The 27,721-nt window shown below is 41.9% G+C and overlaps 2 protein-coding genes across 2 annotated transcripts in view; both read left to right on the forward strand.

Annotated features, from left to right (window-relative positions):
* ncstn (nicastrin) overlaps positions 1-13,958 on the forward strand; it is a 31,207-nt gene extending 17,249 nt beyond the window's left edge. The window contains exons 9-17 of the mRNA XM_060906252.1: positions 1,162-1,266; positions 1,344-1,421; positions 1,535-1,704; positions 9,150-9,252; positions 9,354-9,452; positions 9,543-9,645; positions 9,742-9,905; positions 12,281-12,493; positions 12,647-13,958. Coding sequence (XP_060762235.1) covers positions 1,162-1,266; positions 1,344-1,421; positions 1,535-1,704; positions 9,150-9,252; positions 9,354-9,452; positions 9,543-9,645; positions 9,742-9,905; positions 12,281-12,493; positions 12,647-12,769 — 1,158 coding nt within the window. The 3' untranslated portion in view covers positions 12,770-13,958. The remainder of the gene's footprint in view (positions 1-1,161; positions 1,267-1,343; positions 1,422-1,534; positions 1,705-9,149; positions 9,253-9,353; positions 9,453-9,542; positions 9,646-9,741; positions 9,906-12,280; positions 12,494-12,646) is intronic.
* Positions 13,959-16,784: 2,826 nt separating this feature from the next.
* On the forward strand, positions 16,785-21,258 carry si:dkey-10o6.2 (uncharacterized protein LOC100124608 homolog). Its single transcript, XM_060906261.1, has 7 exons — positions 16,785-17,013; positions 17,112-17,236; positions 17,327-17,393; positions 17,495-17,648; positions 19,131-19,276; positions 20,173-20,283; positions 20,387-21,258. The coding sequence occupies exons 1-7, from the start codon at positions 16,858-16,860 to the stop codon at positions 20,564-20,566; spliced, it is 939 nt and encodes a 312-aa protein (XP_060762244.1). The 5' UTR covers positions 16,785-16,857; the 3' UTR covers positions 20,567-21,258.
* The last annotated feature ends 6,463 nt before the right edge of the window (positions 21,259-27,721 follow it).

A 27,721-nucleotide genomic window follows, 5' to 3' on the forward strand; every position in this document is an offset into this window, starting at 1 on the left:
GCAAAACTTTACTTATCAGTCAGAATACTGTAGCAAAAGTGGCACAAAAATTTAAGAAAGATGGAACTGCAACCATCTCACAGAGACGTCCTGGTCGTCCACGGAAGTTAACACCTCGACAGGAGCGTCTTCTGATGAGAAAGGTTGAAGAAAATCGGCATGTAGGTTCACTGCAGTTATCTAAAGAAGTAGAAAGCCAAACTGGGGTGACTATTTCCTGTGACACAATACGGCGTACACTGCAGAGGAATGGCATGCATGGATGCTGTCCACGAAAGAAGCCTCTCCTAAAGCCCAGGCACAAAAAAGCCCGCCTAGAGTTTGCCAGGGCCCACGCTGACAAAGATAAAGACTACCGGGACTCTATACTCTGGAGTGATGAGACCAAGATAAATGTTTTTGGAATTGATGGCTTCAAAACTGTATGGCGTCGCAAAGGTGAGGAATACAAAGAAAAATGCATGGTGCCTACAGTGAAACATGGTGGTGGCAGTGTCCTTATGTGGGGCTGCATGAGTGCTGCTGGTGTCGGGGAGCTGCATTTCATTGATGTATTGCTCTATACTGAAGGAGAAAATGCTACCATCACTCCGTGCCCTTGGTCGTCATGCACTTTTCCAACATGACTAAACGCACATCTAAGGCCACTGTTGGATTTCTGAAGAAGAACAGGGTGAAAGTGATTCAGTGGCCAAGTACGTCTCCTGATCTGAACCCAATCGAACACCTATGGGGAATTCTGAAGAGACAAGTTGAGCATCACTCTCCATCCAGCATCCAGTCACTAAAAGAGGTCATTGTTGAAGAATGGAAAAAGATTGATGTTGCAAAATGTCGCCAACTTGTTCATTCCATGCCTAGAAGACTTGGTGCTGTCATTAAAAATCATGGAGGCCATGCAAAGTACTTGCTGTAGTAGTTTTTGTTGTGAGGTGTACTCATTTTTGCACCACCCTAATTTGAGTAAAACTGAAAAAAATGTGTAATCCAAGTTATATTATTAACCTTACTTTCACGTTAAGTTAAACAGATGTTATATTAAACTTTGTCTTGTCACCATTTTGGAAATTGTTCAAAATGTTACTTTTCAAAGGGGGTGCACTCATTTACGCTCAGCACTGTAACTCTTCAGTATTTGACCCCAGTCACTGTGTGTCTTAGGAAACCTTCGATTACATCGGTAGCTCCCGGATGGTGTATGATATGCAGAACAATAAATCCGTGATCGATTTTGACAACGTGCACTCGTTTCTGGAGATCGGGCAGGTTTGTGACATGCCCAATGCAATCAGATATACATTGCATGCACGCACAGATACAGAATGACCCTGGTGTATGTGCAGGTGGGGCTGTGGAATAAACAGAACCTGTGGATGCATTCGGATCCTGTATCTCGGAGGAATGACACGGTCAACGAGGAGGTGGGTGATGAAAAAGCGGTGGGGGAGGAAAAAAAAATCAAGCAATAAGTCAAAGATTCTATGCCATGGCATCTTTGTCTAACTCTCCTGATTCACTTGTCTGTCTTCTCAAGGTTGTATCTTTGGTGACCAACATCAAGTCTGCAGCCGCCATGTTGAATGTCTCATTGGATGAACCAAATGCCACTCAGGCTTTACCTCCCTCCTCCTTTCAGCGCTTCCTGAGGGCTCGGCCAATCCCAGGAGTGGTGCTGACGGATCATCGATCCTCATTTGTCAACCGGTACGACAGTTTATGTCCACGTCGAGGCTGGAAGAACAAATTGCGCTGCTCAGATACTATTTAAATGTTTATAATCTTTACCGTTTTATAAGCAGGTGTTTTAATATCTAAATCAAGGATTTTTTTTAAATGTCCAAATGTTATAGGCAGTTCACTTACTGGAGTCTATGGTTTATACGGTAGGGCTGTCAATCGATTAAAAAAAAAAAACTAATTAATCGGACAAATTTCTGTAATTAATCGCGATTAATCTATCTCATCTCATTATCTCTAGCCGCTTTATCCTTCTACAGGGTCGCAGGCAAGCTGGAGCCTATCCCAGCTGACTACGGGCGAAAGGCGGGGTACACCCTGGACAAGTCGCCAGGTCATCACAGGGCTGACACATAGACACAGACAACCATTCACACTCACATTCACACCTACGGTCAATTTAGAGTCACCAGTTAACCTAACCTGCATGTCTTTGGACTGTGGGGGAAACCGGAGCACCCGGAGGAAACCCACGCGGACACGGGGAGAACATGCAAACTCCACACAGAAAGGCCCTCGCCGGCCCCGGGGCTCGAACCCAGGACCTTCTTGCTGTGAGGCGACAGCGCTAACCACTACACCACCGTGCCGCCGCGATTAATCTATCAATAAATTAATTGCATTTTTCTACTTAAGACTGAATATTTATGTAAAATCATCAAATTAATGTAGAGTAAACACAGAGAAAGTATATTTAAATTCAAAAACCATTTTAATGGCTTAAGGTGCACATATGCACAGTGCAAATACAAAAAAGAATGAGCAAAGATATTGTTGAAAGTTCAGAACATTGAACATTTTTCTCTCCATAGACATGATTTACTTAGTCCTTCTTTACACTCAGCCAGTTACTAGGCAGACCAGTTTGTTTGTTATCGGGGGACAAAGAAGCTCGCTTCTTTTGAATGATGTGGCCTGAGAGTGAGAACAGCCTCTCACAAGGCACTGTAGTTGCAGGGGTTGACGGGTACTTGTGTGCAATGGGTGCCAGCCTGGCATGTGCTCCCTCTCTGTTTGACCACCATTGTAGTGGACACCCCTCTATGTCCATTTTTGGCTCTGCTTTGTAGCGATCCAGACAGTGCTCTATGGACTCCTCCTCGTCATCTGAATCAGAAGAACCCAGCAAGATGGATGTCCTCCTCTTTGGTGACTGCTCCTCTGTTGTCTTAGCAGGTGGTTGTTGTGCACGTGTCTCTCATCATCAGATCATGTACTGAAGCCCATACCTCACTCCTTTCATCTTTTGGAAGGCACTTACAGTGGTGCTTGAAAGTTTGTGAACCCTTTTGAATTTTCTATATTTCTGCATAAATATGACCTAAAACATCATCAGATTTTCACACAAGTCCTAAAAGTAGATAAAGAGAACCCAGTTAAACAAATGAGACAAAAATATTATACTTGGTCATTTATTTATTGAGGAAAATGATCGATATTACATATCTGTGAGTGGCAAAAGTATGTGAACCTCTAGGATTAGCAGTTAATTTGAAGGTGAAATTAGAGTCAGGTGTTTTCAATCAATGGGATGACAATCAGGTGTGAGTGGGCACCCTGTTTTATTTAAAGAACAGGGATCTATCAAAGTCTGATCTTCACAACACATGTTTGTGGAACTGTATCATGGCACGAACAAAGGAGATTTCTGAGGACCTCAGAAAAAGCATTGTTGATGCTCATCAGGCTGGAAAAGGTTACAAAACCATCTCTAAAGAGTTTGGACTCCACCAATCCACAGTCAGACAGATTGTGTAGAAATGGAGGAAATTCAAGTCCATTGTTACCCTCCCCAGGAGTGGTCGACCAACAAAGATCACTCCAAGAGTAAGGCGTGTAATAGTCGGCGAGGTCACAAAGGACCCCAGGGTAACTTCTAAGCAACTGAAGGCCTCTCTCACATTGACTAATGTTCATGTTCATGAGTCCACCACCAGGAGAACACTGAACAACAATGGTGTGCATGATAGTTGCAAGGAGAAAGCCACTGCTCTCCAAAAAGAACATTGCTGCTCATCTGCAGTTTGCTAAAGAGCACGTGGACAAGCCAGAAGGCTATTGGAAAAATGTTTTGTGGATGGAGGAGACCAAAATAGAACTTTTGGTTTAAATGAGAAGCGTTATGTTTGGAGAAAGGAAAACACTGCATTCCAGCATAAGAACCTTATCCCATCTGTGAAACATGGTGGTGGTAGTATCATGGTTTGGGCCTGTTTTGCTGCATCTGGGCCAGGACGGCTTGCCATCATTGATGGAACAATAAATTCTGAATTATACCAGCGAATTCTAAAGGAAAATGTCAGGACATCTGTCCATGAACTGAATCTCAAGAGAAGGTGGGTCATGCAGCAAGACAATGACCCTAAGCACACAAGTCGTTCTACCAAAGAATGGTTAAAGAAGAATAAAGTTAATGTTTTGGAATGGCCAAGTCAAAGTCCTGACCTTAATCCAATCGAAATGTTGTGGAAGGACCTGAAGCGAGCAGTTCATATGAGGAAACCCACCAACATCCCAGAGTTGAAGCTGTTCTGTACGGAGGAATGGGCTAAAATTCCTCCAAGCCGGTGTGCAGGACTGATCAACAGTTACCGCAAACGTTTAGTTGCAGTTATTGCTGCACAAGGGGGTCACACCAGATACTGAAAGCAAAGGTTCACATACTTTTGCCACTCACAGATATGTAATATCGGATCATTTTCCTCAATAAATAAATGACCAAGTATAATATTTTTGTCTCATTTGTTTAACTGGGTTCTCTTTATCTACTTTTAGGACTTGTGTGAAAATCTGATGATGTTTTAGGTCATATTTATGCAGAAATATAGAAAATTCTAAAGGGTTCACAAACTTTCAAGCACCACTGTAAGGTCTTTAAACCTAGGGTCAAGGGCAGTAGCGATCTTCAGCCGTTTGAGGTTGGTGCTATCCTTCCGTTGAGCTAGGTCTGTGGTAAAGGCCTTCTTGAACCTCAGAACATGAACTGGATCATTGTCTGAGGGCTCCATAACTCTGAACAAGTGGCGTAAGGCTGGCAAGACCACTGAACAGGAGATGTACTGCTCTCCCCCCAGCAGTTCAGTCACATATCTGCAATGGAAAGCACAAGGTGTTAAACATTTCAGTAAGTCTTTATTAGCAACACCGAGAACCTGTGCACGCACACACACGCACAGGTGAAAGAGAGAAGGGGAGAGAGGGAGAGAGAGAAAACGGTACACATGTACTGTACACAGGAGATAGGGAGAAAGAAAGAGAGGGAGGAGAAACAATAAATAAATAACTTGCCTGCAAGGTCCAAGTAGTTCCTCCAGCTTTTGCAGTTTGGCAAGCTCCTGGTCAGTCAACATGGTAACCTTGCTCTTTTGCTGTGCCAGGGTAGTGGTCAGTGGAGATTTTGTTTCTCTGGATCCTCTTTACCATCTCCAGCATAGAATTCCATCTTATTGCAACGTCCTGAGCAAGTGATTCTTGCTTAAGTCCGTGTGCAACTTGCTGTTCGTTTAATTCCTGAGCGTTAGATGGACTATGCTTAAAGTGCCCGACAATCTTGTGATATTTGGCCAGAACACTTTCAAATCCCACTGTCTTTAAGTGAGACTGTGACCGTTCTTTGCAGACAGTGGGCCATGCAAGGCAGGTGTTCAAATGGAAGTAGCCTCGCGGCAGCAACCATGTTACGAGCACTGTCCGTGCCGAGTGTGGTCAACTTTTCCTTGAATTCCCATTCATTTGCAACATCCAGAAAATGGTTAGCACATGCCTCGGCATAATGTCGCTCCTCGGTTTTACTCACAGTAAGTGCAAATGACTGCAGAGTCCAGTCTTGATCAATGAAATGCGCTGTGACGCCCAAATAATTATCGTTGTTGATAGTAGGGGTGGGTATTGGCAAAGAAGTCACGATTCAATTCGAATCACGATTCACATGCTACGATGCGATACTATCACGATGCATCACGATTCTTGAATTATTGCGATGCATTGCGATATATTCAACATACTTCAGTGAAAATGTAAAAAAAAAAAAAGAGCATAATTACCAGTGGCTGTGTACGATCTGGATAGTGTCTCCAATTGATGCATAACTCAGAGCAACTCAGTTCATAACTGAATTTATTGAAACGACTTTGGAGGTAGTTGCCATTAAAATGAATATTACTGTTTCCATACTTAACAAGTGGACACACTAATGACAAAAATTGCATAGGATTTATAAAACTAAAAATAATAAAAGAAAACTAATAGCAGCAGTTTTCAATTTCTTTGCAGCACCTGCAGTATGGGAGGACAAGGCAATAATAAATATCAAAATATATATACTATATTACTCAGTGCATTAAATTATCATTATATTATTTGTTACATTACATTATATTTAAATGCCTTATGCATTTATAGTTTGTGGAGCATCCTCAAATTAGGAAACAATACACTCACTAAGCATATTTCTTTTAGCATGTTGTAGTACCGCAGCAGTTATGTCAGACTCGGTGAGTGTGCAGATGTCCTTCTCAGATTTACGTATTTCTGCAGACAGGAGTGCAGCGTGGATGGCAGGCTGTTGCTCTAAAAAGCGCTCAAGCATGTCGTGCGCGCTGTTCCAGCGAGATTTGTAAACAGAGTCGCAGTCGCATATGATGTCTATGCAGAATGTCTAGGTCGCAGTAGCCCGCCGCTGGAAATGCCACTGGCATGAAGGCAGCGGGCGTCAAAAACTCCACGGCGACATCTACAGGACTGGAAGTTGTATTCTACTTGTTTTTAGCTGATGTTCGCCAACCATTCATACAATTTTATTTATTCATTTTTTAAAATTAATAATCGATATTTGGCGTCAAGAATCGATGCAGTATATCGTGAAAGTTAGTATCGCGATTGCACACCCCTAGTTGATAGCTGTCCAATGGTTACCCGTGAGAGCGATGTGCTTTGCTTGCACAAGCATGTTCATCCGCTGTGCCCGCTCATCCTCATACAAAGTGTGTATTCTTGACACGATGGTTCCTCTCAAGGGTAAATTATAAGAGGTATCTCCCGATGCAACACGAATTACTTCTCAGTCCATCATCCTCTACTGTGCTAACTGGGCGGCAGTTTTTAACTATCCAAGTAACCAAGGAATTGGTTAACTTTTCACTTACAGGTTTCGTTATTCGCCCACGAGTGCCACACTCCTGTAGTGTCAACTGGCGAGGTCCAGTGGAGGTAATTTCAGCAGGGTGTTTTGCTTTGAGGTGATACGCTAAAGACGTGTTACTTCTGTGGTAATTAAATTCGGCTTTGCAAACTGTGCAAATTGCCTTAGTTTTGTCCAACGAGCCGTCGGGCAACTTTTTAAAATGAAACTTTCGCCCTTATCCATCTTATATTTGAGTCAAATGTAATTTTTTTGGGATATAAAGTGCACTACAGTGGTGTTTTAATATATACTGTGAAATAGCAAGCCAGTTTGGTTTAAAGGGACCCAAAAAGAGTATTGTGTGTAAAATAAGAAAAGCTTGATGTTGCCACTTGTTAAATAGTATCACAGGTCCTATTGGTGCCATACTGATTAGTATGATAGGATGCCTTTTCGAGTAGGTGAGTGTTATTTAACCCCTTCAGTGCCCTTGGACAAGTCATGTACGTCATGAAGTCTTTTACTGCTGTGCCTTATGACGTACGCTACTAGTCATAAACACCGCCTTTTATGTACCTTACGTGGCACATTACTTTTACTTCACAGTGGCGTATTACTGCGTGTTGGTTTAGTGGTTAGTGTGTCCGCCTCTCAATCGGGAGATCACGAGTTCTATTCACGGTCGGGTCATACCAAAGACAATCATAAAAATGGTACCCAATTATTTGGAATACATGGACCCTTGGTGTACATTGTGTTTTCAAGTACTAGTAATTCATGTTCGTGGACAGGTTCTCATTGACGAGACCCGTTTTTTTTTTTTTTTTTTTTTCTATACAAATATTAAAAATAAAGTTCTGAACAAGTTAGATTATCAAAATATCCCAATTTTGACCTATTTTTGTCCTATTGAGGTATTTCACCTGACGTCACAGGGTCACGTGACGCCCCGGTGTCCACCATTTTGGACGGCAAGCTAGCTAATGTCAACAACAGTAGCTAGTATGTTACTGTAGCAATATTTACGTTCAGTCATTTGGATGACTGTTAAAACCTTTCAGTCTCAAGTTTTTCCTTTACTGGATTTACTAGTTTACTGAGCTAGCGCGCGATGGCTCCCGGCTTGGCCGGCGAGCGCGCGATGGCTCCCGGCTTGGCCGGCGAGCGCGCGATGGCTCCCGGCTTGGCCGGCGAGCGCGCGATGGCTCCCGGCTTGGCCGGCGAGCGCGCGATGGCTCCCGGCTTGGCCGGCGAGCGCGCGATGGCTCCCGGCTTGGCCGGCGAGCGCGCGATGGCTCCCGGCTTGGCCGGCGAGCGCGCGATGGCTCCCGGCTTGGCCGGCGAGCGCGCGATGGCTCCGTAAACTAGTAAATCCAGTAAAGGAAAAACTTGAGACTGAAAGGTTTTAACAGTCATCCAAATGACTGAACGTAAATATTGCTACAGTAACATACCAGCTACGATGTTGTTGACATTAGCTAGTGCTAACAGCTAGTTGCTAATACACTGCTACAACTACACCGACCCTAATAATACAGTTCTTAGTCATTGCCTGGTAACAGCAAATTTATAACGGGCCATGTCTCAACAGACTAAGAAGTTATTTCAATGACATTTAATAACATTTTGTTTATCCTGAGGACCGAAAGTAAATGAAAATGTGAACAAACCTTAGCTGTAATCAGATGGCGACCACCGGCTCCAGGGACGACCCGCTGATGTAGGCATGTTACCCAGCCTGACACAAAATATTTGTAGGCATCCAAACTCGTATACGCTTTCAGATCAATACCTGTGTATGCCGATGGGTTTTTAACGACATAGGTATACAGATCATGTGGGCCGAAGTCAGGTAAAGACGAGGGCTTCGTGTACTTCCGTACGTCAGTGAACAATCCTGGTGGAAGCAGGTAAACGTCGTTCTCTAAGCCTGCTAACCTCAATTTTTGCAAATACCTCTCCCTCTGCTCGCCCTGTAAATGCCCTACATCACTGGATAGTGAAGGTGTTTTCTGCATCTCGCTCCTTTTTCTTTTATGTTTTTCGTTTGTCGCCTTCCTCGCATTCAAACTGATTCGAGCCGTGCCGTCCAAAATGGCAGCATCACATGACTTGGTCACGTGAGTGAAATACCTCAATATGCCCAGCACATTAATTCTGGTTGGCAGTTAAGGGGTTAAATTGAGCAATTGTCAAGGAAAATGTTGAGACCCATTGAGTCAAATTGGTTATGTACAAATGTATCTAGTTCTTGAAAGAAGGGTTTGTTAAACGTTTTGTCTGTGTGTAGGTATTACGAGAGCCTGTATGACACGTCGGAGTACCTGAACGTGAGTTACCCTCCCAACCTGAGCCCAGATGAGCAGCTAGAGTACGAGACTGCGGCTGCTAAGGTACCGTTACCCAAGTCAGAAGTACAACTAGATCAGTACAACCATTGTGCATGTTGAAATGGAGGTTGTATGCCTAATCAAGCACTCTCGCTCTCTTCTAGTCTCTGACTAAAGTGGCTACTCTGGTAGCTCGCTCGCTGTATAAGCAGGCTGGAGGGGAAGACAGCATGCTCAGCAACATCACTGCTGATACAAAGACGGTGTGCCACATGACTCACTAATTCACTCACATGATCTGTTGCTGGAGGAAGTGGAGGCACTGAGCTCATCTCTCTTGCTGTGTGTTTCAGATGGCCAAGTTGCTATATGGCTTTCTGGTTAAGTCCAATAACAGTTGGTTCCGTTCCCTGCTGCCCCGTGACATGGTGTCAAAGGAGCGCAATCCCATCTTGGGTGTGTTGTGTGGGCTCTCTCCAAATATACTTAGCCAGCACACGCTCTTCAATCCTCCTCCATTCATTCTTGTCTTGTTCCTTCCATCCTCTGCAGGTTCAGGCCCTCCTCAGTACTACGTCAGCCTGTCGCAGAGCCAACAACCAAAGAGTGTGACCACCTTTGTGAAGTACATTCTGGCCAATATGACTGGCACTGCCACCAGCCTGAACCAGAGTCAGTGCCAGAATCCGAAAGACATTTCCGGCGAAAGCAGAGATGTATGTCTTTGTCTAGTCAAATGAATGCACTTGTAGACTAAAGCTGTCGATCTTAGCAGTTCCAGTGTTATTGCCCTGTGCGAGTGTTTCAGTGCGAGTAGGTGGAAAAACTTTAATGCTCTCTGAAAATAGAGCTTCACAGTGGCCCATCTCGAAGTCTTGTGAAATGAGAACACCCATTCACAAATCAGGGCTTTTTTTTGGGTGGTGTGTTTTTTGGGTCATATTCAATCCTGTGTTGTAACTGGCTTAACGTTGCAGCATTTCTGGATATGACGCAAAGGCATCTGTTAAACCACAAATGTGAGAGTTGGATTATGAATGTTGAACTCCAGACACCTGTTAAATTTGTTGCTTAATTTAAGCAAGGGGAAAAATATGACTGCAAAACATAGTGGTGCTTGAAAGTTTGTGAGCCCTTTAGAATTTTCTATATTTCTGCATAAATATGACCTAAAACATCAGATTTTCACACAGTCCTAAAAGAACCCTGTTAAACAAATGAGACGAAAATATTATACTTGGTCTTTTATTTATTGAGGAAAATGATCCAATATTACATATCTGTGAGTGGCAAAAGTATGAGAACCTTTGCTTTCAGTATCTGGTGTGACCCCCTTGTGCAGCAATAACTGCAACTAAACGTTTCCGGTATCTGTTGATCAGTCCTGCACACCGGCTTGGAGGAATTTTAGCCCGTTCCTCCGTACAGAACAGCTTCAACTCTGGGATGTTGTTGGGTTTCCTCACATGAACTGCTCGCTTCAGGTCCTTCCACAACATTTCGATTGGATTAAGGTCAGGACTTTGACTTGGCCATTCCAAAACATTAACTTTATTCTTCTTTAACCATTCTTTGGTAGAATGACTTGTGTGCTTAGGGTCGCTGTCTTGCTGCATGACCCACCTTCTCTTGAGATATCAGTTCATGGACAGATGTCCTGACGGTTTCCTTTAGAATTCGCTGGTATAATTCAGAATTCATTGTTCCATCAATGATGGCAAGCCGTCCTGGCCCAGATGCAGCAAAACAGGCCCAAACCATGATACTACCACCACCATGTTTCACAGATGGGATAAGGTTCTTATGCTGGAATGCAGTGTTTTCCTTTCTCCAAACATAACGCTTCTCATTTAAACCAAAAGTTCTATTTTGGTCTCATCCGTCCACAAAACATTTTTACAATAGCCTTCTGGCTTGTCCACGTGATCTTTAGCAAACTGCAGACGAGCAGCAATGTTCTTTTTGGAGAGCAGTGGCTTTCTCCTTGCAACCCTGCCATGCACACCATTGTTGTTCAGTGTTCTCCTGATAGTGAACTCATTAACATTAGCCAATGTGAGAGAGGCCTTCAGTTGCTTAGAAGTAACCCTGGGGTCCTTTGTGACCTCGCCGACTATTAAACGCCTTGCTCTTGGAGTGATCTTTGTTGGTCGACCACTCCTGGGGAGGGTAACAATGGTCTTGAAGTTCCTCCATTTGTACACAGTCTGTCTGACTGGATTGGTGGAGTCCAAACTCTTCAGAGATGGTTTTGTAACCTTTTCCAGCCTGATGAGCATCAACAGCACTTTTTCTGAGGTCCTCAGAAATCTCCTTTGTTCATGCTATGATACACTTCCACAAACGTGTGTTGTGAAGATCAGACTTTGATAGATCCCTGTTTAAATAAAACAGGGTGCCCATTCACACCTGATCGTCATCCCAGTGATTGAAAACACCTGACTCTAATTTCGCCTTCAAATTAACTGCTAATCCTAGAGGTTCACATACTTTTGCCACTCACAGGTATGTAATATTGGATCATTTTCCTCAATAAGTAAATGACCAGTATAATATTTTTGTCTCATTTGTTTAACTGGGTTCTCTTTATCTACTTTTAGGACTTGTGTGAAAATCTGATGATGTTTTAGGTCATATATGCAGAAATGTAGATGATTCTAAAGGGTTCACAAACTTTCAAGCACCACTTACAATTTTTGGTGATAATTCGATCAACGGATGAAGATTCGGTACTCTGGATGTACATGCTTTTACTAAATGACCCAGATTTCTTTCTTCCAAATATTTGCTATCGATTTGCAATTTTGTCTGCGAAGTCACTAAAGAGACAGGATGTGTTTGACTGACTTCTGACGACTTCTTCCTGAGCATCTCTTGTTTTTATCCAGTTACACTAGCACACATACACAAGTCATATTAATGATGTGCACTGGAGAACCTTATGATTAAGTTATAATGCAGTATCAGATTTCTTCTAATTATATGCTGTGTAAAGGATCACCTAATTTAGATAAGTTGTTCTATTAGTATGCGTATAAAGACATTCAGTGTTGAGATTGTACTGAGAACTTGTCTTGCTGTTCTGCCTTAGCTGTACACGTACGAGTGGGTGTCTGGCCCTGTGTCGGAGAACCACACGACAGGGGAACCTTTTTGTGTACGTGCACCAGTGCGCCTGGCAAAAGCATGGTCCCCTGCCTTCGAGCTTCGACAGTATGGTTCCAAGGAGTACTCTACATGGACAGAGTCACGCTGGAAGAACATCGGAGCACGTATCTTTCTAGTCGCAAGTCCACAATTACAGGTAACGTGGAGATTTCAATATAGCAGTTGATTGTTTTATAAATTGAATATTATAGGTTTCTGTGTAGCTCTACACCACTAGTCATTTAAAAGGCAAGTTTTTATTTGTTTTTGTGCAAATTGCCAAACTTTTATAATTCCCACCCCCTCACAGATGCTGACATTAGGAGTGGGCATAGCTGTTTTGCTGGTATCTCTAGTGGTCACTTATTTCATCAGTTCAAAGGCAGACGTTCTGTTCGGTTCTGCCCACGATGCCCCAAGTACCACCTACTGAACACTCTCTCTCTCTCATGCTCAGCCCACAGAAGATTTCACACTCGTATACATTCATGCAAACTTTTATTACCACTATCACCTGGTGACGTCGTTGTGCAAAGGACCGTCTTGCAAGAATGTTTCTTCATATGCAGACCTGTGCTCCTGAAATAACTTTATTATAAGCTGGTAGAGAAAATGCACCATAAAATGTAAAGACTTTAACTAGACCTGGTCACACTGGACTGAACTCAATATTTTAAGGCCGGGTTTACAGACTGTACAGAAAATGTGGCTAGGGGGAAGATGTCCATAATTTTTTTTTTTTTTTTTTAAATGGCAGAATTTATTTGTGCTTGCTGTACTTTGGGTTTGGCATTAATCTGAAGTTTCTTTTTAATGTATAAATAGTGCTCGTCATTTGTGTGTATGACTACATATTAAAGAAGCAGTTTGTAATTTTTAGAGCCCTCTGCTGTCTGTAAGGCATTTGCAATGTGTGGGGGGAGACGACCCCCATGCCTAATGGACTTCACCGGTACGTTGGAGCTATGTATGACTTGCGAGTTGCCTTTTAAGGAAAAATCTTGAAGGTTTGCTTCAACTAGAGGATGAGTTAATTTCTGGGCCAGAAAGATGTAAACAGAAACCTGAAAGGAGCAAACTAATCAGGGCTGTTACATCTATTATATTATGACTGACTCATTTTGGAAATGGCCTTCAAGCTTTTATGGTTATTGCAGGTTTAGTGGATTTTAAGACTTACCAACTGCATCTTTAATTTGTATGTGTGGTGTGACAGAAAATGAGGAGTGAGATAACCGATTAGTATGATTTTTAATGATTGCATTTGTCTATATGATCATTTGTGTACCTGTAACAGGATTCATTAAACTTAAAATCCTTAGTTTCTGTGTAAAGTCTCTCAAAAAAAAGGACTGCATTATTTCCTGTCAAATCTGAAAGATCACTACTAAACTCTAAAGATTGCAAGACAGGTGTTTTTTTTTTTTTTTTTTTTTTTTTGGGGGGGGTCCTCTGTAACTATGAATCTCTGCAGCTACCAGAGATTAAAGAATTCAAGAACACTGGTAAATCAAATCAACAGTAGATGAAATGCTTTAATTTCTAGTCTTTTTTTTTCCCTCCTCCTCTGTGAGAATGAATGAAAGAACTTGATGTCTGAATAAACCTTGGTATCTGATAAAGCTTCCATTTGTTATTTCATTTAAAATTTTACGTTACTTTAAATGATTTTTCCCCAAAAATATAAGCAAAATCAATTTAAAATTTCATTAGAAAAGTGTTGCATAAAGAGACACACATGCTGTGCCAGTCAAAAGTTTGTACACCCTTACTCATTCATAGGTTTCTCTGTATTTTAATGATTTCTACATAATACTGAACATATGAAAACTATGGAATTATGTTGTGGGTTTTTTTTTTTTGGAGGGGAGAGAAGCGTTTGAACACGAGAGGTTTCATATTTTAGATTCTTCAAAGTAGCCCAGTGTTCACCTTGGCACTTTGCACACTATTGGCATCATCTTACCCAGCTTCATGAGGTAGTTACCTGGAATGCTTTTCAATTAACAGGTACCTCACTCACCACTGGGAGCACTTACAGTGGGGCAAAAAAGTATTTAGTCAGTCACCAATTATGCAAGTTCTCCCCCTTAAAAAGATGAGAGGCCTGTAATTTTCATCATAGGTACACCTCAACTATGAGAGACAAAATGAGGGAAAAAAAATTCAGAAAATCACCTTGTCTGATTTTTAAAGAATTTATTTGCAAATTATGGTGGAAAATAAGTATTTGGTCAATAACAAAAGTTCATCTCAATACTTTGTTATATACCCTTTGTTGGCAATGACAGAGGTCAAATGTTTTCTGTAAGTCTTCACAAGGTTTTCACACACTGTTGCAGGTATTTTGGCCCATTCCTCCATGCAGATCTCCTCTAGAGCAGTGATGTTTTGGGGCTGTTGCTGGGCAACACGGACTTTCAACTCCCTCCAAAGATTTTCTATGGGGTTGAGATCTGGAGACTGGCTAGGCCACTCCAGGACCTTGAAATGCTTCTTACGAAGCCACTCCTTCGTTGCCCGGGCGGTGTGTTTGGGATCATTGTCATGCTGAAAGACCCAGCCACGTTTCATCTTCAATGCCCTTGCTGATGGAAGGAGGTTTTCACTCAAAATCTCACGATACATGGCCCCATTCATTCTTTCCTTTACATGGATCAGTCGTCCTGGTCCCTTTGCAGAAAAACAGCCCCAAAGCATGATGTTTCCACCCCCATGCTTCACAGTAGGTATGGTGTTCTTTGGATGCAACTCAGCATTCTTTCTCCTCCAAACACAAGTTGAGTTTTTACCAAAAAGTTCTATTTTGGTTTCATCTGACGATATGATATTCTCCCAATCCTCTTCTGGATCATCCAAATGCTCTCTAGCAAACTTCAGACGGGCCTGGACATGTACTGGCTTAAGCAGGGGGACACGTCTGGCACTACAGGATTTGAGTCCCTGGCGGCGTAGTGAGTTACTGATGGTAGCCTTTGTTACTTTGGTCCCAGCTCTCTGCAGGTCATTCACTAGGTCCCCCCGTGTGGTTCTGGGATTTTTGCTCACCGTTCTTGTGATCATTTTGACCCCACGGGGTGAGATCTTGCGTGGAGCCCCAGATCGAGGGAGATTATCAGTGGTCTTGTATGTCTTCCATTTTCTAATAATTGCTCCCACAGTTGATTTCTTCACACCAAGCTGCTTACCTATTGCAGATCCAGTCTTCCCAGCCTGGTGCAGGTCTACAATTTTGTTTCTGGTGTCCTTTGACAGCTCTTTGGTCTTGGCCATAGTGGAGTTTGGAGTGTGACTGTTTGAGGTTGTGGACAGGTGTCTTTTATACTGATGAGTTCAAACAGGTGCCATTAATACAGGTAACGAGTGGAGGACAGAGGAGCCTCTTAAAGAAGTTGTTACAGGTCTGTGAGAGCCAGAAATCTTGCTTGTTTGTAGGTGACCAAATACTTATTTTACCGAGGAATTTACCAATTAATTCATTAAAAATCCTACAATGTGATTTCCTGGATTCTTTCCCCCCATTCTGTCTCTCATAGTTGAAGTATGCCTATGATGAAAATTACAGGCCTCTCTCATCTTTTTAAGTGGGAGAACTTGCACAATTGGTGGCTGACTAAATACTTTTTTGCCCCACTGTATGTAAGAGCCTAAGCGTTTACTGATCCCATTGCAAATTCAGTTTACCTGTTTACTAAAGGGTTTATATAATCCAGCAAATGAATGCAAAAGACTATCCCTAATGCCTGAACAAAATTTAACCCAGATATCAGGTTGGAAGTAACTCAGTCAATACTGTCACCTGGGCAACACTGATATAAACTCTTCAAAATGGTCCAAAGTGCAAGAGAGTCCAAAGTAGCAAAGTTTAGGAGAATGAATTATCTTTACAGCATTGGAATTCTATGCAAATTTAATGTGGAGGGGCTCTATGGATTTCACATACTTGTCAAAATGTAAAAAAAAAGAGAGAAATGGTTTTGCACTGCATTGCATAAAATATCACATTACTGTTGCAAAATTGTTTATAATTTCTTAAAATGTTCAAGCGATTTAGGCTAAACGGTCAGGAACCTAAACATTTCGTCTATAAAGTGATACCTCAATGCGGACTTTATATTTGGCAAATATTTTTGGCGTCAATTACAGATGGGGGATTAAATTAATGGGAAAACAAAGACAAGTTGTGTTAGTTAGCTATTGGACTGCCACTAGCTGCCAGAAAAGTTTCAGTGTCTCGAGAACTGTACTGGATGTTCTTCCAAAAGACACAGTGTGTCCTCAGTTCATGTTCTGATGATGATGGTGGTAGAGAGCGCTGGCTACTGATTTATTTGTATTTTTTTAACTTTTCTTATCAACCTTTGCAGGCATGTTCCACAGATGAATAAATGTGGTTGGCTTTTGGGAATCAATGGGCCTGGCTTGTTTGTTTTTTTTTGAATGCTCCAGTGTGTGTTGGGGTTTATATTAACTTGCCCAGGCAGCTGCTTTCAATATACAATTTTTAGGATAAACCACATCATGGCACTTATACCTGTGGTTGATTTCAATGTTTACAAACTTGGCACCAGCGATGTCACTGACAAGAACCTGCAGGGGTTATCCAAAGAACTTCGAAAGGCTTTCACCGAAGTGGGGTTTGTGTATCTCAAAAATACTGGAATAGATCAAAAAGAGGTGTGTATTTCCATTTTAACAGTTTTAAAAATTAAAAACAGGCCATTACAGTATGAGTTCATTTTAAGTGTTTGCAGAAAATGTCTTATCTATATTAGGTAGATCATGTCATGGACATTTCTAAGAAGTTCTTCCTGCTTCCTGAAGAATGGAAAAAACCTTTCAGTAGGGGAAGTTACGCAAATAACTGCAATCATGGTTGGGTGTCTTCAGAGACAGAAAGGTAGTTGGCTAATCTGTCATCTATATAAAGACCGGAGTTGGAAATATTTATGGTCATTTAAACTGACAGTTCGCTCTCACTTTTCAACAGTTTGAATCCTCGACGTCCAGGTGACTTGAAGGAGGCATTTAATACTGCATCCTTGCGCACAGATATTGTAATTACCTCTTATTTTAAACACCACTGCAATAGCTAGTGTTATATAATTTACAGTATTAAGAAAGAAACACTAATTGTTGTGTTCTTCACCTTGCTTAGAAATGGCCCTCTGATGGTGTTGATCGCTTTCGTGACATCCAAGTGGGCTTTTTCCTGCGCTGTAAGGAGCTTGCTCTCCGTGTACTCAGGGTTATGGCTCTCAGTTTAGGCCTGGATCCAGAGGTTTTTCTCAAAGCACATAGCCACATTGGAAGTAAGCTGAACACACACACCCACATGCACTGACATGACCAGCGCTATGCAGTTTGTGCAATAAGTTTCCATCGAAGCAGTGGGGCAGGTTGTTATGAAATCAGTAACTGATTAGTGACTTTTGAATGACTTGAGTTCTTTCAGTACACTGATTCAATCAGTTACACCTCCAGTCTGCCGACATGTTCAGCCTGATCGTGCCATCAGCTCATGCTGCTCAAACAAATAACTTCATCAATGTAAAAGTAGCCAATAATTATTGTGTTGCTTTAGAACAGACTTGCATGTTTAGAAAAAAAACACAGACTACTATTACATGTCAGCCCTGTGATGACCTGGCGACTTGTCCAGGATGTACCCCGCCTTTCGCCCGTAGTCAGCTGGGATAGGCTCCAGCTTGCCTGCGACCCTGTAGAACAGGATAAAGCGGCTAAATCTCAGTCATGACTGAAAAAAATGCAAACTCAAAACTGACCTGCTGAATGACAGAGGAGCGAATCTCTGTCATGACCAAAAGTTTCACTAACTGACCTGCTGAAGGATTAGAGTGAATCACAGTATGAAAGAGAGATTCATTAGCTCGAACCCCAACCCACTGAATAACCCACTGAATAATTGCAGACTGAAAGAATTTCTAACTCAAACACTAACTCACTCAATAACAGAGGAGCAAATCTCGTTCATGACTGAAATATATGCTAACTCAAACATTCAACTCAATAACAGAGGAGCGAGTCTCAGTCATGACTGAAAGATTTGCTAACTCAAACGTTAACTCACTCAATAACAGAGGAGCGAATCTCGGTCATGACTGAAAGATTTGCTAACTCAAACATTCAACTCAATAACAGAGGAGCGAATCGGTCATGACTGAAAGATGTGTTAACTCAAACACGAACTCATTCAATAACAGAGGAGCGAATCTCGGTCATGACTGAAAGATTTGCTAACTCAAACACTAACTCATTCAATGACAGAGGAACGAATCTCATCAATGACAGACAAGTGAATCTCGGTCATGATTGAAAGATTTGCTAACTCAAACACTCAACTCAATAACAGAGGAGCAAATCTCATCAATGACAGAGGGCTGAATCTCGTCATGACTGAAAGATTTGCTAACTCAAACACTCAACTCCATAACAGAGGAGTGAATCCCAGTCATGACTGAAAGATTTGTTAACTCAAACACTAACTCACTCAACGACAGAGGAGCGAATCTCGGTCATGACTGAAAGACTTGATAACTCAAACACTCAATAACAGAGGAGCAAATCTCATCAATGACAGAGGAGCGAAGCTCAGTCATGACTGAAAGATTTGCTAACTCCAACCCTGAATCAATGAATGGCATAAATATCATTCATGACCAAAAGATTTTCAAACTCACTGACTCAGAGAATCACAGTGAATCTCTGTCATGACTCAAAGATTTACTAGCCCAAACCCCGACCTACTGAATGACATTCCTGTCCATATTAAGGTGATGAGAATGTCAGCACCCTGCGCGTTCTCTATTACCCTCCAGTGAAGGCTGGGAGTGTGAAGGAAGGTCAGATCCGCTGTGGTGAGCACTCAGACTATGGCAGTATCACACTACTCTTCCAGAGCCAAGAGGCAGGCTTGCAGGTATGAAAGATTTCACAGCAAATTTGCTAATATAATGCTGGACAAATTAGTTACAGTATATATTACAGCTCTTGTGATCATTGAACCAATTTTTCATCAATCTAGAGAATGATACATTTTATTAAAGGAGCAGTTTGTAATTTTTAGAGCCCTCTGCTGCTAGCTAGGTGAAGTGCATGTACAATGAAAATGATTGTTTTTCCCTGCCCAGTCTGTTAAAACTATGCCTGGCAACATGATGAACTGTTCTGACGGGGGGGCTTTTTTCAGGACCAGAAAACACAGCCCTGAAACATAATTTCCTGTTGTCATTATTTATTTAATTAATTTTTTTTTGTTAATATGTTGTTATTATTATTATTATTGGTCTGAAAACAGTTTTAAACATTACAGACTGTACCTGCTAGCGTTTTAACAATTCTTTGCAGTAAGTTCATGCCCTTGTCTGACTTCCATAGTGAAATAAATAAATAAATAAATATTTCATCTGGGGCGGCACGGTGGTGTAGTGGTTAGCACTGCCGCCTCACAGCAAGAAGGTCCGGGTTCAAGCCCCGTGGCCGGCGAGGGCCTTTCTGTGTGGAGTTTGCATGTTCTCCCAGTGTCCGCGTGGGTTTCCTCCGGGTGCTCCGGTTTCCCCCACGGTCCAAAGACATGCAGGTTAGGTTAACTTGTGACTCTAAATTGACCGTAGGTGTGAATGTGAGTGTGAATGGTTGTCTGTGTCTATGTGTCAGCCCTGTGATGACCTGGCGACTTGTCCAGGGTGTACCCCGCCTTTCGCCCGTAGTCAGCTGGGATAGGCTCCAGCTTGCCTGCGACCCTGTAGAAGGATAAAGCGACTAGAGATAATGAGATGAGATGAGATATTTCATCTGCTGTATTTTTCCTTTAAGGTATTAAATCGTAAAGGGGAGTTTATCTCAGCCCCAAGCATTCCTGGAACAGTGATGATCAACATTGCAGATCTGATGCAGAGGTGGACCAGTGACGTGTTTGTATCTGCTGTAAATATAGCCAATAATTCAGAGTAAATCCAGTAATAATCTTGTTTTATATGAACATTCCATTCTTAATCTTGTATTTTATGTTACCCAAACCTTTTTGCAGGTCCACAGAGTTCTACTACCTCCTGTGGGTGACTCAAGCACAAGGCAGTCTTTGGCGTTCTTCATGCAGCCGGATAATGATGCCATAATTACGTGTTGTGATGGCTCGGACAAATATCCTCCAGTGACATCGGCGGATTATCTCCTCGCAAGATTCAACGACTCTTATGGCAGAAAATAGATCTGTGTTGTTCATTGTGAGTGGATGCTCAACTGCATTTAGAAATTATCTCTGCATATGGGATCTTTCACACTAGAAAGATTTCTAAATTGACGTTGACTTGTATTTCATTGCAGACAGAATGAACCCAAGATATTTCATGTTTTGTCTGATCATTTCATTTGTTAATATACATCCATTCCTGCATTTCAGGCCTGCAACACATTTGGGAAAAAAAAAGGAATGGAGGCAATTTAGGGCTAGTAATGAGGTAAAACAATTAAATAACGATGTTATTTACAAAATCAGTATCCAGGAAAGGCCTAGTCTTTGAGGAGTAAAGATGGCCTGAAGATCTCCAGTTTGTCAACAAATGCGTGAGAAAATTATTGAAATGTTTAAAAACAATGTTCCTCAAAGAAAGATATGAAGGGATTTGGATATCTCACCCTCTATAGTGCATGATACCTTTAAGCGATTCAATGAATCTGGAGGAATTTCAGTGCGTAAAGGGCAAGGGCATAAGCCTAAGCTGATCACCTGTGATCGCTGATCCCTCAGACAGCACTGCATCAAGAACTGTCATTCATCTATCGCTGATATAACCACATGGGCTCAGGATTACTTTGGCAAACCTTTGTCAAGCACTAGGATACGAAGTTACATCCACAAATGCCAGTTAAAACCTTACTGTGCAACAAGGAAGCCTTACAGACCCTTTCCAAAAAATTTGAATATCATGGAAAAGTTGTTTAATTTCCATAATTCCATTCAAAAAGTTAAACTTTCATAGATTATAGATTCAGGGCCCACAATTTAAACGATTTCAAGTATTTATTTGTTTATTTTTACATAATTTGGGCTTCCGGCTCATAAAACCCACGAAAACAGGAATTCAAAAAATTAGAATACTGTGAACAAATCACCATTTACTTCTCAGTTTTTGCAGAAAAAAAAGAAAGAAATTAGGATCACATCAAATCAATCAAAATATGGTACTTTCAAAACGATATGTCAATCTTCAATACTTGGTTGGGAATCCCTTTGCCTTAATCACTGCCTCGATGCGACGTGGCATTGAGGCAATCAGCCTGTGGCATTGCCTGGGAGTTATGGAAGCCCAGATTTCCTTGATGCTTGTTGTCAGCTCCTCTTTGTTGTTGGGTCTGGTGCCCCTCATTTTCCTCTTGAGAATACCCCATAGATTCTCAATGGGGTTTAGGTCCGGCGAGTTGGCTGGCCAGTCAAGCACTGTGATGGCATGGGCATCAAACCAGGTTTTGGTGCTTCTGGCGGTATGGGCAGGGGCCAGGTCCTGCTGGAAGATGAAATCTGCATCTCCATACAGATCCTCAGCAGAAGGAATCATGAAGTCCTCTAAAACGTTCTGGTAGACTGTTGCGGTGACCTTGGATTTAAGAAAGCAGAGTTTACCAACACCTGCACTGGACATTGCACCCCAAATCATGACTGGCTGTGGATATTTCACACTGGACCTCAAGCAGCTTGGGTTCTGTTCCTCACCCGTCTTCCTCCAAACCCTTGGACCTTGATTCCCGAATGAAAGGCACGCTTTACTTTCATCGGAAAAGAGGACCTTGGACCACTGACCAATAGTCCAGTCCTTCTTCTCCTTGGCCCAGTTGAGATGCTTCCTACGTTGGCTCAGGTTCAAAAGTGGCTTGACCCGAGGAACCCGACAGTTGTAGCCCATCTCCCGGATGCGTCTGAATGTGGTGGTTTTTGAAGCTGTGGCTCCCGCCTCATTCCACTCTTTCTGGATCTCTGCCAGATTCTTGAATCTTCTCTGTTTGATAATCCACTGAAGCCCACGGTCATCTCTTTTGCTGGTGCATCTTCTCCTGCCACATTTTGCCCTTCCACTAGACTTTCCATTGATATGCTTGGACACAGCAGTCTGTGAACAGCCAGCCTCCTTAGCTATGAACTTTTGTGGCTTACCCATCCTATGGAGGGTATCAATGATGGTCTTCTGGCCAGTTGTCAAGACTGCAGTCTTCCCCAAATTGAACGGAACTGAGACAATTGAACCAAACTGAAGCAATTTAATGACACCTGGGGAAACCTGTGCAGGTGCTTTGAGTTTAGTAGATGATTAGTGTGTGACACTCAGTTTAAAACATTCATGCCCTGCAAAATTTGGGCTAATTTGTTCATAGTATTCTAATTTTTTGAATTCCTGTTTTCGTGGGTTTTATGAGCTGGAAGCCCAAATTATGTAAAAATAAACAAATAAATACTTGAAATCGTTTAAAAATTGTGGGCCCTGAATCTATAATCTATGAAAGTTTAACTTTTTGAATGAAATTATGGAAATTAAACAACTTTTCCATGATATTCTAATTTTTTGGAAAGGGTCTGTATATCAACTGTGTCCAGAAACACCGAAGACTCCTCTGGACTTGGAGGCATCTAGAATGGACCTTCACACAGTGTATTGTGGTTAGACGATTTTGAAATGAAAAATATGACAACGACAATCCCATACTGTTGCACACTTTACAACCTGTTTGCAGGAAGAATGGGACAAAATAACACCTGAAACGCTTAATCACTTGGTGTCTTCAGTCCCAAAACATCTTAAGTGTTGTGAGAAGGAATAGCAACATTACAAAATGTTATAAAGTATAAAAGCTTTACTGTCCCAACTTTTTTGAAATGTGTTACAAGACTCTCAATTGAAATGTTTCTTTTGACAAACAATAAAATTCATGAGGTAAAACATCAAATAACGTGCTGCTGTGTTATTCTGAATGCAATACAGGTCAAAGATTATTTACAAATCATTGTTCCATCCGGCGGCACGGTGGTGTAGTGGTTAGCGCTGTCGCCTCACAGCAAGAAGGTCCTGGGTTCGAGCCCCGGGGCCGGCGAGGGCCTTTCTGTGTGGAGTTTGCATGTTCTCCCCGTGTCCGCGTGGGTTTCCTCCGGGTGCTCTGGTTTCCCCCACAGTCCAAAGACATGCAGGTTAGGTTAACTGGTGACTCTAAATTGACCGTAGGTGTGAATGTGAGTGTGAATGGTTGTCTGTGTCTATGTGTCAGCCCTGTGATGACCTGGCGACTTGTCCAGGGTGTACCCCGCCTTTCGCCCGTAGTCAGCTGGGATAGGCTCCAGCTTGCCTGCGACCCTGTAGAACAGGATAAAGCGGCTACAGATAATGAGATGAGATGAGATTGTTCCATCCATCCATCCATTATCTCCCATCTCATCTCATTATCTGTAGCCGCTTTATCCTGTCCCACAGGGTCGCAGGCAAACTGGAGCCTATCCCAGCTGACTACGGGCGAAAGGTGGGGTACACCCTGGACAAGTCGCCAGGTCATCACAGGGCTGACAAATCACTGTTTTCAGATTTAATTTCAATTTCAACATACCATCCCAACTTTTTCTGATTTGGGATTGCAGGAAAGAAAACATTTTATTTTTCCTAAGTGTGAATGTTTTTGCACTCCTGTATGGAAAGTTAATCACCAGAGGGCGCTATACCTCTGTTTACTATCAGAAGGTCTGTATACAAATTGTCTAGTTTGCTAATTATTAAATTCCTTTAAGTTAGACACCTTCATATCACCATATCTTAGACTTGTATACAGTGGTGCTTGAAAAATTGTGAATCCTTATGAATTTTCTATATTTCTGCATAAATATGACCCAAAACATCATCAGATTTTCACACAAGTCCTAAAAGTAGACAAAGAGAACCCAGTTAAACAAATGAGACAAAAATATTATACTTGGTCATTTATTTATTGAGGAAAATTATCCAATATTACATATCTGTGAGTGGCAAAAGTATGTGAACCTCTAGGATTAGCAGTTAATTTGAAGGTGGAATTAGAGTCAGGTGTTTTCAATCACTGGGATGACAATCAGGTGTGAGTGGGCACCCTGTTTTATTTAAAGAACAGGGATCTATCAAAGTCTGATCTTCACAACACATGTTTGTGGAAGTGTATCATAGCACGAACAAATGAGATTTCTGAGGACCTCAGAAAAAGCGTTGTTGATGCTCATCAGGCTGGAAAAGGTTACAAAACCATCTCTAAAGAGTTTGGACTCCACCAATCCACAGTCAGACAGATTGTGCATAAATGAAGGAAATTCAAGACCATCGTTACCATCTCCAGGAGTGGTCGACCAACAAAGATCACTCCAAGAGCAAGGTGTGTAATAGTCGGCGAGGTCAGAAAGGACCCCAGGGTAACTTCTAAGCAACTTAAGGCCTCTCTCACATTGGCTAATGTTAATGTTCATGAGTCCACCATCAGGAGAACACTGAACAACAATGGTGTGCATGGCAGGGTTGCAAGGAGAAAGCCACTGCTCTCCAAAAAGAACATTGCTGCTTGTCTGCAGTTTGCTAAAGATCATGTGGACAAGCCAGAAGGCTATTGGAAAAAATGTTTTGTGGACGGATGAGACCAAAATAGAACTTTTTGGTTTAAATGAGAAGCGTTATGTTTGGAGAAAGGAAAACACTGCATTCCAGCATAAGAACCTTATCCCATCTGTGAAACATGGTGGTGGTAGTAGTATCATGTTTTGGGCTTCTTTTGCTGCATCTGGGCCAGGACGGCTTGCCATCATTGATGGAACAATGAATTCTGAATTATATCAGCGAATTCTAAAGGAAAATGTCAGGACATCTGTCCATGAACTGAATCTCAAGAGAAGGTGGGTCATGCAGCAAGACAACGACCCTAAGCACACAAGTCGTTCTACCAAAGAATGGTTAAAGAAGAATAAAGTTAATATTTTGGAATGGCCAAGTCAAAGTCCTGACCTTAATCCAATCGAAATGTTGTGGAAGGACCTGAAGCGAGCAGTTCATGTGAGGAAACCCACCAACATCCCAGAGTTGAAGCTGTTCTGTACGGAGGAATGGGCTAAAATTCCTCCAAGCCGGTGTGCAGGACTGATCAACAGTTACCGCAAATGTTTAGTTGCAGTTATTGCTGTACAAGGGGGTCACACCAGATACTGAAAGCAAAGGTTCACATACTTTTGCCACTCACAGATATGTAATATTGGATCATTTCTCTCAATAAATAAATGGCCAAATATAATATTTTTGTCTCATTTGTTTCACTGGGTTCTCTTTATCTACTTTTAGGACTTGTGTGAAAATCTGATGATATTTTAGGTCATATTTATGCAGAAATATAGAAAATTCTAAAGGGTTCACAAACCTTCAAGCACCTCTGTACATTTGTCTAGGCTTAATTCAATTTTTTAGATTTTTTTATAGCGAGATAATATGATTTCAATGAATATATACCTGCATTTTAGCCTACATTATAAAATAAATCATAAACCAGGCTTTCTTTATGAAATATATTATTTTAATCGTCTGTGTTACATTACATATAAAGTGTGTTACATGAGAGAATTAGGCCAGCTTGCCTACGTGTGGATTTCAGGAGTGGATCTTGAAACTGATGCAATTTCCTTTTCACTTCTACAAAAAGAATGGTAGATGAAGCTATTTATGAATGTAACAGTGAAAACAGGCTCATGAATAAGGACCAAATGTACTTGCTACAGTCAAATTATAACCACTCAGTCTCAGTCTACTCATGATAGCTGATTTAATTTCAAGCTAGTTAGGAAACTTGCTAGTTAAGTCTATGCAGGAAAAAAGGTGTACAAATTATCAAGGACATAGATTAAGGTACATTATGCATTTTTATTAAACTTTCCAGTTTCCACTACACACTCTTCACCTCATTTTAAAGTGGCCACTAGAGTGATGTAAACGTTACACACTCAGGCTTCCATTGTACCATGATATGATACAATTTAGGCCAAGTTTACATTAGACCGTATCTGTCTCGTTTTCTTCGCGGATGCACTGTCCGTTTACATTAAAACGCCTGGAAACGCCGGGAAACGGGAATCCGCCAGGGTCCACGTATTCAATCCAGATCGTGTCTGATCCGGTGCTGTGTAAACATTGAGAATACGTGGATACGCTGTGCTGAGCTCTAGCTGGCGTCGTCATTGGACAACGTCACTGTGACATCCACCTTCCTGATTCGCTGGCGTTGGTCATGTGACGCGACTGCTGAAAAACGGCACGGACTTCCGCCTTGTATCACCTTTCATTAAAGAGTATAAAAGTATGAAAATACTGCAAATACTGATGCAAATACTGCCCATTGTGTAGTTATGATTGTCTTTAGGTTTGCCATCCTTCCACTTGCAAGTGGTAAGTGACTTGCGCACAGCGGCTCAGTCCCGAATCACTGCTCGTGCGCTTCACTCGCGCGCTCTGTGAGCTGCGCAGGGCCGGAGTGCGCACCCTCCAGAGAGCACTCGCTGTTCAGGGCGGAGTGATTTGGAGCGCAGCCGCTGAGGAGGAAGCGATGAGCCGCACTGACACATTTCAACTTACGTGTCGAATTAGTCATGTGATTAGCGTATCCGTGTATTGGCGTTGCTGTGTGCACGCGAATCGTGTATTGGCGTTGCTGTGTGCACGCTAATCGTTTTTAAAAACGTTAATCTGATCCGCTGATACGGTCTAATGTAAACCCCACCTTAGATTCTCGAGCTTAAACTATTCGACATTTGATGATATCACGGAATCTACTATGAAACAATACAATTTGATTTAATAGTTTCTAATCAATATATCACTGAAAATAGCTGGGTTTTGGTGTGCTCAAAACTGTGTTTTCAGTGACTCACAGGAGGACAGTGAGAATCAGCATTCCATTGATCACCCTAACGGGCAATCCACTGATCATCCTAACGACTCTCAAGGCCGTTCACAACCAGCCCCCAGTGACCCACACCAACAGGATGACTCAATGACACCTTAGATGAGCTTTTCATCCATGAGAGGATAAATACCTGATGCTCCCTACCAGTCAGACAGAACTGAAGAAGCCTTTCGGATGAGAGGTGAAACGTCTTCAAGAATCTTCAAGCAAGTCCAGTTGCTCTCTTTTACCACCCACAGTTTACCATGACCTGGATGACTGAGAATCTTCACAGACAAATTTCAATTGTTGCCTTTTAACTTAATGCATCAAATCTAATTGTTTGATCATTACACTCCTGTTAGACCCTTTGCAGAATAATGAATGTTAAGGCAAGACTTCGCAAGTTAAAATATGGGTTTGCTTATAAACTTGCTTTATATTTTAA

This window comes from Neoarius graeffei, chromosome 23 (genome assembly GCF_027579695.1).
Source record: "Neoarius graeffei isolate fNeoGra1 chromosome 23, fNeoGra1.pri, whole genome shotgun sequence".
In the NCBI taxonomy this organism is placed as follows: Eukaryota; Metazoa; Chordata; class Actinopteri; order Siluriformes; family Ariidae; genus Neoarius; species Neoarius graeffei.

Bases quoted from the DNA above. Each gene is read 5' to 3' on its own strand.
- si:dkey-10o6.2 (XM_060906261.1), top strand. From the start codon at position 16,858: ATGGCACTTATACCTGTGGTTGATTTCAATGTTTACAAACTTGGCACC. The intron at 17,014-17,111 runs GTGTGTATTTCC...TATCTATATTAG, and splicing joins CTGGAATAGATCAAAAAGAG to GTAGATCATGTCATGGACAT. The intron at 17,394-17,494 runs GTAATTACCTCT...CACCTTGCTTAG, and splicing joins CATCCTTGCGCACAGATATT to AAATGGCCCTCTGATGGTGT.